The sequence below is a fragment of the Nyctereutes procyonoides genome, unplaced genomic scaffold (assembly GCF_905146905.1).
Source record: "Nyctereutes procyonoides isolate TBG_1078 unplaced genomic scaffold, NYPRO_anot_genome, whole genome shotgun sequence".
NCBI lineage: Eukaryota > Metazoa > Chordata > Mammalia > Carnivora > Canidae > Nyctereutes > Nyctereutes procyonoides.
The window spans coordinates 20,365,552-20,380,399 of record NW_026575122.1 but is presented as its reverse complement, the minus strand read 5'-3'; the positions used below and the strand labels follow the sequence as shown (position 1 = coordinate 20,380,399).

Below are 14,848 nucleotides of genomic sequence, written 5' to 3'. Positions count from 1 at the left end.
AATGATGAAATAACATACCTTTATCTTTCCGTTCTTCGGTATCCATTCTCCGCCTGCTTCCTTTTCTGTCACTTACATGTGATGATTTTCTCTGGACACATGGGTTGCTACTCTGAGAAGCTGACTGACTAACTGATGAGCTCTTAAAATGAACAAAAACCCATTTTGTTAAGCTTACTTTTCATACATTTCATTGTAAATTTCAAAATTCACAGCCCTATGTCTTTATATTTCCAAAACTGTAAAGAAAAAAAAAGGACATAGGGTTCACGTTTACTTACATACTCTATGACAACAGGCTTATTATTAATAACTCAAAAGTATTAGGCAATCAGACCTTTAGCCTAAATTAGTAGAGTGATTTCTTCATATCCCCTCTTCAGGAAGCCACCCAGACCAAACCTTCCCCTTGCAATTTATACTTATATTCTTTGCACCAAGAACAATACCCTTCATACCAACCTTCAAAAGCAGCCACTGCAGGGCCACAGTTCTTTGTGAGGGAAAAATACCTAAGTGCAAATTAGCAGATACCGTGCACTAGGTTTCTTACCACTGAAATGCTGATCATCAGCAAATTACTTAAGCTCTGTATGAGATCAAACCTTCTAACTGGTGAAACAAAGGGACAAAGTTGGGTTTCTAAGCTAAACTATCACTGAAAGTCCTTTACTTCTCTAGCTCTCTGTAAATGTTACACACAGCTGAGAACAGTATCTCAACCCTCTGTGACAGTTTTCTAGAAGAAAAACTTGAATCACTATCAAGTCCAAGATAGGTCTAAAAATGATGAGTATAAGGACACATTTTATTAAAAACTTTCAATTTATCCCCACATTACAGTAGTTATATTTTTAATATTCTACCTAACAATACAACTAATACTACCTAACAACAATAGGACAAAAAGCTAGGATACAAGGGTAAATCATTTGAACTTTTTTATTATCTACATGTTATATTGTGGGAAAATAACATCTATCACATAGAGACAAATATACTTAACATACAAACCACACCTAGTGCACTATATGGATTTGGGCACATCTTCCAAAAATTCCTAAGCTCCAACTCCTGCAGCCAGACTGAACTACTACTCCAGACCAGCAGTTTCAGCAGAGCATCTCACTCACACCTCTAAAGGATTCCACAGAAGCCAGAGAATTGAGTATATGGTGCTTTAATTTTTAATACTGGTATACCCGGTAGCATCCATCTTAGGAAAAAGTGTCCAACCACCACTCTGAATCACACAGTACTTGGTACACTTACCAATAAAAAGCTCACAGGCACAAGGCCTCCAGTGTCCCAGAATGAATTAGTTACCTTTCTCCGTGTGCTGCCAATGAACCCTCCTCATAAGAGCATTTCACTTCACACTTTACATGAGAACTGTTTTCCCATCCCTGTTCTCTCCCAAAAGAATTAAGAAAACCAAGAGTAGAGAACATGTCTTTCATCAGAGAAGTATCCATCACAGCCTGGTGTCTGAGACACAGAGCAAGGGCAAGCCACAGGATTACATGTACACCACCTCTAACAGCAAACACTGAATGACAATTCTTACCGTATTAATTAGGTCCTGGTATGATCAGTAAAGGACACTAAAGAGTTTCCTGATTCTATAGACATATCTTGTTTATGGAATGTGAACCTCTACTGCCTAACTTTAGGTAGCAAAATGTATTTTTGTTTTGGTTCAAGAGAAAATACTAAACTGGAAGAGCTAACCAACTTACTGGTCTCAACTCTGCCAACGAGTAATATTTTCAAACCTCATCTTCTTCATGAAAAATGTATAAAGATCAACTACATGATCTTTAAGGTACCTTTAGTTTAAAAATTACTAGTCTACGATTAGAAACTACAGTTTAATATAAAAACTATATTAAGGATAGACTTCTAAAGAACTTTTAAAATCTCTTTTCATACATACGGAAAGGGCTGGGAAAGCCTGTTCATCTCTGTTCTGAATCTCGTAGAGTAAACGAGATTCTTCTATAGCTTGCTTCTCTCTGCGCTCTTCTGGGGAGAGGCCAAAATAGTTAGATTCTCGACTCGTGTGATCAAAATCCTCAGCTCTCTCACGATCAGGTTTTCTGTCAAATAAAACATTCTCGTCATGAAAAAAAAAAGACAAAATATATTGAGTACCTAAAATAAAATACCTTTTTGCAATACAAATATTTGACTAATTTAGCTACACTGTGACATTACAGAACTTTTGGCAGCCTGACTAATGAATGTTTAGAAAATGGAAGTTCCTGTAGTTTAGGCCACATGACAGTCAAAACTAAAAACAGAGAAAAAAAGGAAAAGCATAACTCACTGTACCAAGTGGTATAGAAATAACTGAAATTTTTTTTCATCATGGTAGAAATTTAAGCACTATATATATTCTTTGTTGTGTCATAGTCCAATACTGTCACAAAATTCATTTTCTAAATGAAGGGAAAGTTATTAATTTGGATCTCAGGAGCACTCTCATTTTCTGTACTAAGTAAAGGGCAACCATTCAAAGCAGACACAAGGACTATTCTCCCATTTTCTGATGATACTACTGAGAGAGATGAAAAGCTAGAAAGAATAAAAATTAAAATACACCAGACTAGATACTAACTTACTAACTGCAGAGATAAGACGGCCATGAACTCAATATAATTATGGTCTGAGAAGGATGACAAGAAATCCATGAATAGCTTAGTAGCTTATAAGAAAACTCTAATGTGTTTATATGACTTGTAACTATTATAAGCAATAGGAATATTATTTCTACCATGTCTAACAGTTCCACAAGAGTAAAAATGAAAATCCAAATCATACAGGAAAAATACTGTCACAATGTCAAGACCTACAATCTTCCTTTTAAAAGTGAGGACACAGGGCACCTGGGTGTTAGAGTTCGTTAAAAATCTGACTCCTGGTTTCGGCTCAGGTCATGACCTCAGGGTCACGAGATCAAAGCCTGTGTTGGGCTCCGAACTTAGCAGGGAGTCTGCTTGAGATTCTCTCCTTCTGCCCTGCCCCCACCATAAAATAAATAAATCTTAAAACAAAAACAAAAATGTGAGGACACAATACCACCTGATTTAAAAAAATATACACACACACACACACACACACACATATATATATATAAAGAATATCCATTTCATGTCCTCACATAGTCCCATTTAAAATCACACCCTAGAGCAGCCCAGGTGGCTCAGCAGTTTAGTACCGCCTTTGGCCCAGGGCATGATGCTGGAGATCCGGGATCAAGTCCCACATCGGGCTCCCTGCAGGGAGCCTGCTTCTCCCCTCTGCCTGTGTCTCTGCCTCTCTGTGTGTCTCTCATGCATAAATAAAAAATCTAAATAAATAAATTAATTAATTAATTATAAAATCACACCCTAATTTCAACAGGGGAAAAGAAGGCAAACTGGACCCTCAAAATCACAGACCAGTCTTCCTCAGACTCCAGAGAGGATTCAGCAAGTGCCAGGCTTCCTTGGAAAGCTAACACTATCTCACCACTGTGTCCCATCACCCAAACTGTCCACCTCACCCTCACCCATCACACAGCAAGAACCAAATCCTTCCTATTTGCAGTTAGCTGGAAAGAAGATAATCAGCAACATTACATTATTTCAGCACTTGCACAGTGAAAGCATACGTGGCAATCCTGCGCTGATTTGTTTTATTTTATTATCTCCAAAGAGAGAGACCAATACGAGTAGGATATGAAAAAGTGAGAGGTCATAATGGTCTCACGTCCAACATTAGAGTTCTTTTATTCTGTAACTAAGAGTTCAAAACTGATGTGTTAAATAGAAGAGGGATCCCTGGGTGGCTCAGAGGTCTGGCGCCTGCCTTCGGCCAGGGCGTGATGCTGGAGACCCGCATCGAGGAGCCTGCTTCTCCCTCTGCCTGTGTCTCTGCCTCTCTCCCTTTCTCTGTCTCTCATGAATAAATAAAATCTTAAAAAAAAAAAAATTTTTAAGAAATAAAGTCAAGATAAAGTAATGGGCTTAAATCAACTGGACTATTAACTATGAAATTCCATACTTTAGTTTTAAAATTCTGTGAATATTTAATCATCTGTGGTCTCCTAATTTTGTTTCAATATATTAACAAAATTCACTCTCAACCACAGTGGAGAAGGCACACTACAAATCCAAGGAGGTTCCTATATAATTAGTTACAACATCAAAAAATTCTTTGGGGTGCCTGGGTGGCTCAGCGGCTGAGCCGCTGCCTTTGGCTCAGGTCGTGATCCTTGAATCCTGGGATCAAGTCTCCCTCTGCCTATGTCTCTGCCTCTCTGTGTGTCTCTCATTAATAAATAAATCTTTAAAAAAAAAATTCTTTAAAGCTTCATGTCTATGTATTACATACACACTGTCTTCTGCCAGCAAGTATTTTTATATATCAAGTAGCTAACATATAAAAAAATATCCTAGGAAGACAAAGACATTTCACAACTTTCTCATTATTCTACCAATTCCTAGGAGATTGGATACAACACCACAAACACTCTAGCCATAAATTCAGTTTATGGTAAACAAAAGTATAAAATCAGCCATTTAGGGGACGTCTGGGTGGCTGAGGTTGAGTGTCTGCCTTTGGCTCTGGGTGTGACCCCAGGCCCAGGATCAAGTCCTGCATCAGGCTCTTTGCAAGAAGCCTGCTTCTCCCTCTGCCCATGTCTCTGTCTCTCTCTGTCTCTCATGAATAAATAAATAGGATCCTTAAAAAAAAAAAAAAATCAGCCATTTAGTAGCCTATATGTATTTTCTTTAATATTTAAAACACTAAAGAGTACCTTTGTGTTCAAGGGAAAAAAATGTTTTTCTAATCTATTAAAAAAGTGAGAGTTTTGTTAAAGGAAAATCTTAATTCTATGACCTTCATGTATGTACTTCACATTTTTAGGTTTCAAAAGTTAATATTCAAAATAAGCTAGTCCTCTTAGGTACTGTGCCTGCTCTGAATAAGATTCAACAGATGTTAGAGGAGTCTAATGTCCAAAAAGACTTTAGTCACAACCAGTTGATTAATGAATGACTCCAATTCTGTCTGCTGGGAGCAATAACCCACCAGGAGCCCTGAATGGCCCTGAGCACTGTTGCTCTGGCCGTGCCAAGAATGCAAGGCCCTGACCACTCTTTACCCAGGCTAATTCTCAGGATTGTGTCTATGACCAATCTTCAGGAATGAGGTAACATCCCTTCTTCTGACTGAATTTTAACCATTTGTTCTCATTAGAACTTTTGGTTTGTGAATATATATGTACTTTTTACACATATGTAAGGTATCCTTGTAGGGATATACAAGAATCTATAAACACTGGATGCCTCTACAGAAGGAAACTACATCACTGGGAAAATAGGGATAGGTAGAATTACCAGAATGAACAAACTTCGGAATGTTTCAGACTTTGAACAACATAAATTAATTTCCTTTTTTTTTTTTTAAGATTTTATTTATTCATAAGAGACACAGAGAGAGAGAGAAGCAGAGACACAGGCAAAGGGAGAAACAGGCTCCATGCAGGGAGCCCGATGTGGGACTTGATCCCAGGACTCCGGGATCACGCCCTGGACCGAAGGCAGGTTCCCAACCACTAAGGCACTCAGGTGTCCCCATAAATTAATTTCCTATTCGTAATAGTTTGTTAGACTAAAAAGAAAAATGTAATTAATGAAGTACTGGTGTTCATGATTGAACTGTTCTTTCCAAATATATATATTCAAATCCTAACCCCTGGTACCTGTGCATATGATTTTATTTATAAATAGGGTCTTTACAGAAGTAATCAAGTTAAAATGAGGTCATACTAAGGTTAAGATGAGGTCATACTAAGGTAGGGTGGGGTGGGCCCTAAACCCAATACAACTAATATCCTTATTAGAAAAGAAACAGACACACAGGGAGAACACCATGTGATGACAGAGGCAGAAACCGGGGTGATACATTCACCAGCTAGGGAACACGAAGGACTACAGGCAATAGGAGAAGTAGGAGAGGGATATGAGAACACTCTCCCCTAGAGTGTTCAGAAAGAGCATATGGCCTTACTGACAACTTGATTTTAGACTTCTAGCCTCCAGACCTGGGAAAATAAATTTCTGTGGTTTTATGCCATCCAGTTTGTGGTACCTTGCCATAGCCCCCAGAAAACTAACAAGTATTTCGTGTATCTCAGCCTAAGAACCTACAACTCTACCTTGAAGATCTTCATTACATAAGCAGTCTTTAATAACAAAAAGTTAAGGGGGCGCCTGGGTGGTTCAGTCAGGCGTCTGACTCCTGATTTTGGCTCACACCACGTTCTCAGAGTCCTCATAGTTGTGAGATTAAGCCCTACACAGATGAGGGTTTGCTGGAGATTCTCTCCCTCTCCTCCCCCTGCCCCTTCCCCAATTAGTGTGCTCTCTAAAATAAGTAAATAAATATTTTCTAAAAAAAGGAAAAAGGTACATTCCCAAGAAAGGGGACTGCCCAAAAGCCAGAAATAAAAGAACTTAAGACAGAGTTTGGAAGCACATAAACTGATGCCCAGGCAATTGGAAAAAGGAAGCTTGGAAGGACGAAGGCATTGGTCACAGTAACCTACAAGGGGGGCTCCAATGGCTAAGTTTGCATGAAAAGGACGGCCTCAACTAAAACACATCCTCTCAAAGTTCCTCCAAAGTGCTATATACTCCACAGAAAAGCAGATTAAGGAAAAAATAAAATGCACTGCACAGGAAAATTATGATCCTGAAGTTCATCTTGTCTCTGGATATTCAGACTAATATGCATGTTTACACTGACTTATAAAACTTATAGGCCCATTTAATATAAGGCACTTACCACAACCCAAACTTATCAGAATAAAGTAAACTGAACATTTTGGTTAAGTTGGTTAAGTTCCTATATAAAGGGAACATTCGTAACCTAGGAATAGAAATGCAATTTGGCATTCAGTATTTAACAAAATGCAAGCTACCAGAAAACTATTAAGTGCAAGAATAAGGGATGCCTGGGTGGCTCAGCGGTTGGGCGGCTGCCTTCGGCTCAGGTCGTAATCCCAGGATCCAGGATCAAGTCCCACATCGGGCTCCTGCAAAGAGCCTGCTTCTCCCTGTGCCTGTGTCTCTGCCTCTCTCTCTGTCTCTCATGAATAAACAAATAAATCTTTAAAAAAAAAAAAAAGTGCAAGAATAAGACTGCTGGGAATAAGGTCTCTCAAAACATCTGAAGATAAATTATTCAAAAAAGATGCCTTGCCCTAAAATTACTTTGATTTAAAGAGAATTAAACATTTAACTAGGGATCCCTGAGTGGCGCAGCGGTTTGGCGCCTGCCTTTGGCCCAGGGCGCGATCCGGGAGACCCGGGATCGAATCCCACGTCGGGCTCCCGGTGCATGGAGCCTGCTTCTCCCTCTGCCTGTGTCTCTGCCTCTCTGCCTGCCTCTCTCTCTCTCTCTCTCTCTCTCTCTGTGACTATCATAAATAAATGTAAAAAAAAAATTAAAAAAAAAAGATTAAAAAAAAAACATATAACCATACAGAACTAAAATCCTCACGTGGTATATTTAATCAACAATACTTTTACTGTTATAGTACAGACAAGTAAACGAACACAAAGTTGTAACTTTAAATTTAAATGCATGTAATGTGGCAGATGAAGAAAATGCCACTCAATTTATATTTCTCTTACACTCAGGGGAAGGTTACCTTATGATTTGTGAGGGTGTCCTATTAAGATTTTTGTGCTCACTGGAGGGTTTCTGAGACTGTGACCCTGCAGAATGACTAGAGAATGTATGTTGTCTTACTCCCGAAGGATGTTGGAGTCGAGGAGGTAGTGCTGATGGAGTTTTTATTGGCTTGCTTGGATTCTTTGGCCCTCTGTAATCCATGTCTGTGACAAGAAGCCAAAAATACCTTTTAAATAGTTTTCCTATTTAAAAAAATTCCAAGTACCAACATCCTCCCCTCCGCCCACAAAAAAACTAATTTGATAAAATCCTAACCAGAGTGGAAATTTTGTCCAGAAGTGGAAGGTTTTCTCATCTTCTTTCCTGATACGGTGTTCCAGCTTTCTGAGGGAGGTGGTTTGAGGTTCTTCGGGGAGTGTCTTCAAAAGAAAAACACTTATAACAACAAGGTATTCCTAGTAAAAATATCTACCTAAGTATTCTGCATGAGTATTTTTAACTTACAAAATAAATTAGTTTTAGTTCTTATTTAAAAATTAAAGTACAAAGCACTTAGCAATCCAGATGTAATTCTAATCAACTAAGATAACATAAATCAAAAGCCTATTTTCTAACCTAAAAAATGGAAGACTAAAAGGCCTTAAACACAATCTAAGCAAAAGATTGGATAAAAAAAAGGAATGACTTTATTCTGTTAAATGTGATGATGATACTACAGTTAATGTGGGGAAGGAAGAGTTCTTACTATGTTAGAGAAACATATAAGCATCTAGGTGTCTATTAAAAAATGATGGGATGTCAAAAAGATATTCTAAATAAGGTACTGTCTCATCCTGAACAGATAAGAGACAGAGAAAAAGTTGTAATATAACGAACATTTTAGACAGGAAGAATATTTAAGATTAAGTATGTAACAAAAGAATAAGATTTTATAAAAATAAATTGCTCAGCACTTAAAAAAAAAAGAAATGATGTGGTATCTGGGATTTGCTTTTAAATATTCAATTCCATTCCCATTTTTTTAAAAGGGGGTTAGGGAGAAGAGATTAGAAAAAGATTGCCAAACACTGTTGGTTGCTAAAACAGGGAGATCGTTATGGTGGGGTTTACTATACTCTCTTTAGATTTGTGTTATGTTTGAAATTTTCCCAGTAAAGTTTTAGGTGTGACTTATTACCCTGTTTCCTAATAGAGACAATGGAAACAAAAGGCGCTATAACATAAGACTCAACCACAGCAAGTCAACCACAGCATTTTACTACTCCATGTGACAAACATCTCAGGAAATCTAAGTACATGCAATACAGTACACTAAGTGAAAATTTGAAATGAATATGGTCCCTGTCCTCCAATGCTCCCCACTTAACAGTTACGATAGAATCAATTTCCCAAACTGCCTTTGTAAAGAATGACACATTTTAAACTGTAAGCAGCAAGTTTTTAAAAATCTGTTCACATGGAAAACACAAATGTGAACTTGAAGAGTTCTAAACGAATACATTTTCTACACATAGGCAATATCTTTGACTAATTTACAAACACACAGGGCCATTTAGAAATCCTCATGATTACAATAAGTGGGAGAGATAATAAACGCCTTAGTTGAAGAGCAATACATACTTCTTTCCAAGTTCTTCAACCAAAACTGGTCCATTCTCCGAGTGAACCCCTGGAAAGTCTGCATTAGAAAATTTTCCATTGTGATCCAACCTGACCTGTTGAACAATTCCAGAAAGAAAAATCAGTCACTTGTTTCCTTTGCATCAGTGATCACCTTTTAAATTTTTATTTTGTTTTCAATGAAAAAGAAAATGACTATACACTGTTAAAAACACAACCAAGTTCAAAAGGGTACACCATAGTGTTTTTCTGACCTCCCAGACCTCTGTACCTCTAGCCAAATTACTTTTCTTTGTTTATACTTCCAAAATTTTATAAAATGTTTCTCTCAGTAATTCAGGGAGAAGTAGGAGCACAACCTATCAAGGCTCCAAACAAGAGTGGCAGCATGCCCTGGTTCTGAACAAAGGGCTATAGCACCGCATACACCAAGGTTCTAGGCCTTTTTTATTTACCAGCAATATGACCTCTGGCAAGTTACTGATTTCATGCTTCAGTGTCCTCACATGCAAAATGGAGCTAATAATAGTACCTAGGTCATAGGCCTCATGGAGATGGAATGAGGTACATATGATATACAAAAAGGACACTACTAACTTGTACACAGCAACCACTCTATAAATGAGAGCAACTAATATTACTATTATCTTCTCACTTTTCCAATATTTAAAATGTGTAACTGTGACCTTTCTTCTCCATAAAAATAGAACCATGACATACTCTCTAATACACAATTCATATTACCTAATAGCAAACCAACAAGAGGAAGTCTTTAGGTTTCTTCCCAGAATCAAACGGTACTCAGTGAACAGGGCACCTGCCAATCACTGCACTAGGGGCCCGATGTAGGTAGCACTGCTGCAAGTTAACCTCCCACTTCTTTTAGAAGATCCAAGTCCTAAAGTTGATGTCTCCACCTTCATTAACCACAAAAGGGCACTTTGCCTTCCTCTTTTCAACAGTCTAGCAATAAAACATCCTTCTGAAGTTAATCTATATCAAAAGTTTAAACTACACCTTAAATGCTTGAGTAAATAAGGATCACCTTTGAGTCACAGCAGTTTCCATCCAGAATTTCAATTAAATTTTACCCAAATGAGAAGTCTACTAAGTATAGAAACAAAATACTCTAAAAAGAAAAAAACTATTTCAAATATCTGCTTACCATCTACTTTACCAACAGCACCTATGTGACCCAAAACAAATGCAACGTGAAAGGAAGTAAAGCTTGATTTAAAATAACAAATAACAGTTTTAGAAATGCACCATAAGAGAAGTAATCCTCTGTTAAGGGGGAGCGAGAAGGGAGGGGAGGCCCTAAGCCCTAGATTCACTCTTCTTTTTTTTTCCAAGTTTTCCAAATCACTATAACAAAAGATTCCATAATTCTGTTCTGGGATTATAACGTTTCTAACAATTCTGTAAGGAAGAACATAAATGAATCATATCCTCTTCTTCCTTTTCTTTCAATACCTCAGAATCAGAACACTTTTTAAGTTCTTAAGAAAGGTAGTAGTCTGTCACTGATGCTGATATACTCCTGGTCAATCAGATATTTTTCACAAGGCACTTTACCACACAGGAAATGAGTGTTAACCTCCAAGAGCAAGGAAAAATGTCTGTCATTGGCTATTTTAAAGTAATTTAAAAAGGCAACACTTCACTGAAAACTATTTTTTATGAAAATTACCCCCAAATAATTTTTGTGTACATAGGTTGTTTTGAAAATATTACTGTTTTTTCATAAATAAAAAATAGAAAAAGAACCTTGGAAATTATCCAGTTTCTCCAGCCTTGCATATTGACCCTACAGACTGGACAAGTCTTTCTTGGGTGGGGGTGGGGTGGGGTGGGGGTGTTCAGAGCATCGTAGGATGTTTGGCTTCTACCCAGTAGATGTCAGTAGCACCTCCCAGGTTGTGACTACAAAAGGTTTCTGCAAACACTGCCAAATGGGGAGTGAGGACTGCGAAATCACTCCAAATTGAGAACTGATCTAATCCAACGTTCCCCTTTAACAACCAGCTACTGTAGACCAGTACAATAGTTTATTCAAATTAAGCGGCAAAACTCCTTTCACTGCTATTCACTCTTTCTTAATCCTACAGAAAACTTTTTTGAGTCTATCAAAATCTTCCAGGATGGCTTTCATAAAACAAAACTAGCCTATAATGTCAAGTTTGAATCAATTTCGGTAATTTGCTAACTGTAATGAAAATATCTAAAAATCTAAGATGTTATCGTTACTTCTTTCAAACAAGTAGTATCAAACACTGACACTGTTCTTAAGGATCATTTGATGAGATGTCATGGTTTTTATAAACATACAGTTTTGGTAATGTATTCTAATGGGTCAAAAAGCTAAATATTTACAACTATTAAAATATGTATGTGATTAAGTATATTCTGAAATCTCATACTAATAACACATTCAAACTTAAACTGTTTTTTCTTAGTTCCTATCAGAATCAATTAAGATTTCAAGTAAAATCGGGGCATCTGGGTGGCTCAGTGGTTGAGGGTCTGTCTGCCTTTGGCTCAGGTCGTGACCCCGGGGGTCCTAGGGTAGAGTCCCACATCAGGTTCCCCACAGGGAGCCTGCTTCTCTGCCTAGGTCTCTCATGAATAAATAAAATTTTAAAAATAAAAAAAAAGAAGAAGAAGAAGATTTCATGTGAAATCTTTTCTTTATCTATCACTTACTTGGCATTTATCTCCAACTTCATACTGTAAGCCAGCAGCAATGGAATAATCACGTTTTTGTTGAGCTGTAAACAATATCAGTATAATATCAAGTTGACTTAATTATTTTCAAGTGCCACAAAGCAAATTTATAGAAAATACACAAATTGTTTAACTTACCTTGCTTAGACTTCAGCCAAATTTCATATTCCACATTTCTATAGACTGCTGGATTGAGTGACTTAAGAACCTTTCTAGACAAAGGGAGGCTAGAAGAGTTCCCATTGTTTTTCGGGTGCTAAACAAACAAAGTCAGGAAGTCCAATCAACACAGAAATGCTTTTAAAAACATTTTTGTTTGAGATACGTGTAAGAGTAAAATCAAAAGAAGAAAACTTAAAAAATTAGGAAGTCACCAAATATTTTCTGAACCAGATGATTCTGACTCCATTAAAATTGTACAAGAAAAAATGAAGACTAAATTCATGTGCTTATATGGAGAAAGTAGTTAAAACCATTAAATAAAAATACCTGATCACTTGACAAAGCTTTAACTCCATTCACATCATTAGCAGTGGTAGTTTTACTTCTACAAAGGAAAAAAAATATAACTACAATTAAAAGTACAAAAATGTGTTCATGAATAACTTATCTTAACATCACATAAAAATCTCCAGTCACAACTACATCCCAAATAATCAAAGATACAGTCCAGTGAGCTCATACAAGCTTTAGTGTAGGGATGCATTTTTAAACACACACACGTGTATGCATATTAAGATAAAAATCAAAACTTTTATCAGTAGTAATTCTTTGTGTAAGGGCCAATCATCAAGAAAACAGAAACAAAACTGAAATTTGGGTAGACAGAAAAATTGAGTTTATTAAACATTTAATATAAAAATTTCCTTTCAATATGCAATGCAGATATTCCACAACAATCTAATTAGAGCAGACACAAACTAAATAAATAATCAGTATGTGAAATGATGGTCTTAAGTGCCATCTATGCAGTGGGGTGGGGTCCAGGCCGCAGAAATGATAATGCTGAAACATAGGTTTGAATAGTAAAAACTGAGATGAAGAAAGGACTTGCTAAGATGCCTTTCTGAATAAAGAATTAAAGGTGTTGATAGAAAAAAAAATAAAAATAAAAATAAAGGTGTTAATAGCAAATGACTATTGAGTATTCTGGGCAGAGAGGACAGCAAGTGGAAAAGACTATGGGGTGGCCAAGAAATTGGCAAAGCAGGAACACAGTGATGCCAGTCTGAATGGAAGAGGAGATGAGACTACCTGTAGTCTTCTGTCCTATAATTCCTCCAGTCAATCTCTAGTCTTCAGGACAATCTCCAAACCTGTCCTTAAATGCAGCAATATTTAAGAGACCCCAAGTATCTATAGTCTAGACTAAAAAAAATTACCCATAATCCCCACTACTTCAGGATGACCAATATGACATCCTTGGTCTTTCCACCTTATTACCTAACTATGCCTATTTAGTGTACCATAATTATGCAGCATTCTTCCCTAATTGAAGTCTTACCCTCCTTAAGCCAGACATGATGCAAGTGAAAAGAAACGTTATTTATTCAACAAAAGTTAATTTTAAAAAGGCTTCCATGTTGGGAAGCCTTCAGTCATTATCTCAGGGTCATGAGACTGAGCCCACATCAGGCTCTGTGCTAAGTGTGGAGTCTGCCCAAGATTCTCCCTCTCCCTCTGCCCCTCCCATTTGTGCACGCCTGCAGTGTGTGCACTCTCTTGCTCTCAAATAAAATCTCTGGAGGAATAAAAGGCTTCCATGTTCCACGGGCTACACACTAGCACAGAATAAAAAGACTACACATTACAATGAACACAACTTTCCTCATAAACTTCTTCAACTTAGGGCAGCCTGGGTGGCTCAGTGGTTTAGCGCCGCCTTCAGCCCAGGGTGTGATCCTGGAGACCCGGGATCAAGTCCCCCATGTCAGCCTCCCTGCATGGAGCCTGCTTCTCCCTCTGCCTGTGTCTGTGCCTCTCTCTCTGTCTCTGTGTCTCTCATGAATAAATAAATAAAAAAATCTTAAAAAAAAAAAAAAGGATCAGAATGGGATGCCTGAGTGGCTCAGCGGTTAAAGTGCCTGCCTTCAGCTCAGGGCATGATCCTGGAGTCCCAAGATCCAAGTCCCACATCGGCCTCCCTGAATGGAGCCTGCTTCTCCCTCTGCCTATGTCTCTGCCTCTCTCCTCTCTCTCTCTCTCTGTGGCTCTCAAGAATAAATAGAATCTTTAAAAAATAATAATAAGGATCAGAAAAGTGTAACTCAACAAATGCCTGGTATTTCAGACAAAAGGAGATAGATTTCAAGTATTTAATAAAGAATTAGATACCCTAAAGCTTGATTCCATTTACAGTACGTAATACCAAGGAGGATACTTTCATACTCCCACACACTAGGAATAAAATACTTTTATCTTCACTAAGAATGGAACAGGGTAGGTTCTAATAGAGAGTAAACGTTTTAATATTGTTAATAAAAACTAAAAAATGTTGGACACAGTATCTAGAAACTAGACTACACACATTACACACTATTTCCTTTAATTCTTACAAATTCCCTCCTTCAAGGAAATACTAACATATCTCAATTTTATATAGAATTGGGGCTTCCTAGTGAACTTCAATAACTTGCCCCAAGTCTAGTTACTTGCAAGGAAGCCAGGATTGAAACCAGATTTGGCTGTCTACAGCCCCAAGCTCTTAACCATTACCCTACACATTCTGTGTGGAAAATAAAAGCCTCAGAGACTCTGTTAAAAGGTGTTTGTTCACAACCTGAAACAGAGGCATTATCCAGAACTGTTCACATAC

The 14,848-nt window shown here is 37.6% G+C and overlaps 1 protein-coding gene across 1 annotated transcript in view; it reads right to left on the bottom strand.

The window, feature by feature from the left end:
• OTUD4 (OTU deubiquitinase 4) overlaps window positions 1–14,848 on the bottom strand; it is a 45,883-nt gene that overhangs the window by 11,435 nt on the left and 19,600 nt on the right. The window contains exons 8-15 of the mRNA XM_055336526.1: window positions 12,523–12,580; window positions 12,172–12,289; window positions 12,013–12,077; window positions 9,310–9,404; window positions 8,005–8,108; window positions 7,706–7,892; window positions 1,937–2,099; window positions 19–142 (exon numbers count right to left, since the gene is read on the bottom strand). Coding sequence (XP_055192501.1) covers window positions 19–142; window positions 1,937–2,099; window positions 7,706–7,892; window positions 8,005–8,108; window positions 9,310–9,404; window positions 12,013–12,077; window positions 12,172–12,289; window positions 12,523–12,580 — 914 coding nt within the window. The remainder of the gene's footprint in view (window positions 1–18; window positions 143–1,936; window positions 2,100–7,705; window positions 7,893–8,004; window positions 8,109–9,309; window positions 9,405–12,012; window positions 12,078–12,171; window positions 12,290–12,522; window positions 12,581–14,848) is intronic.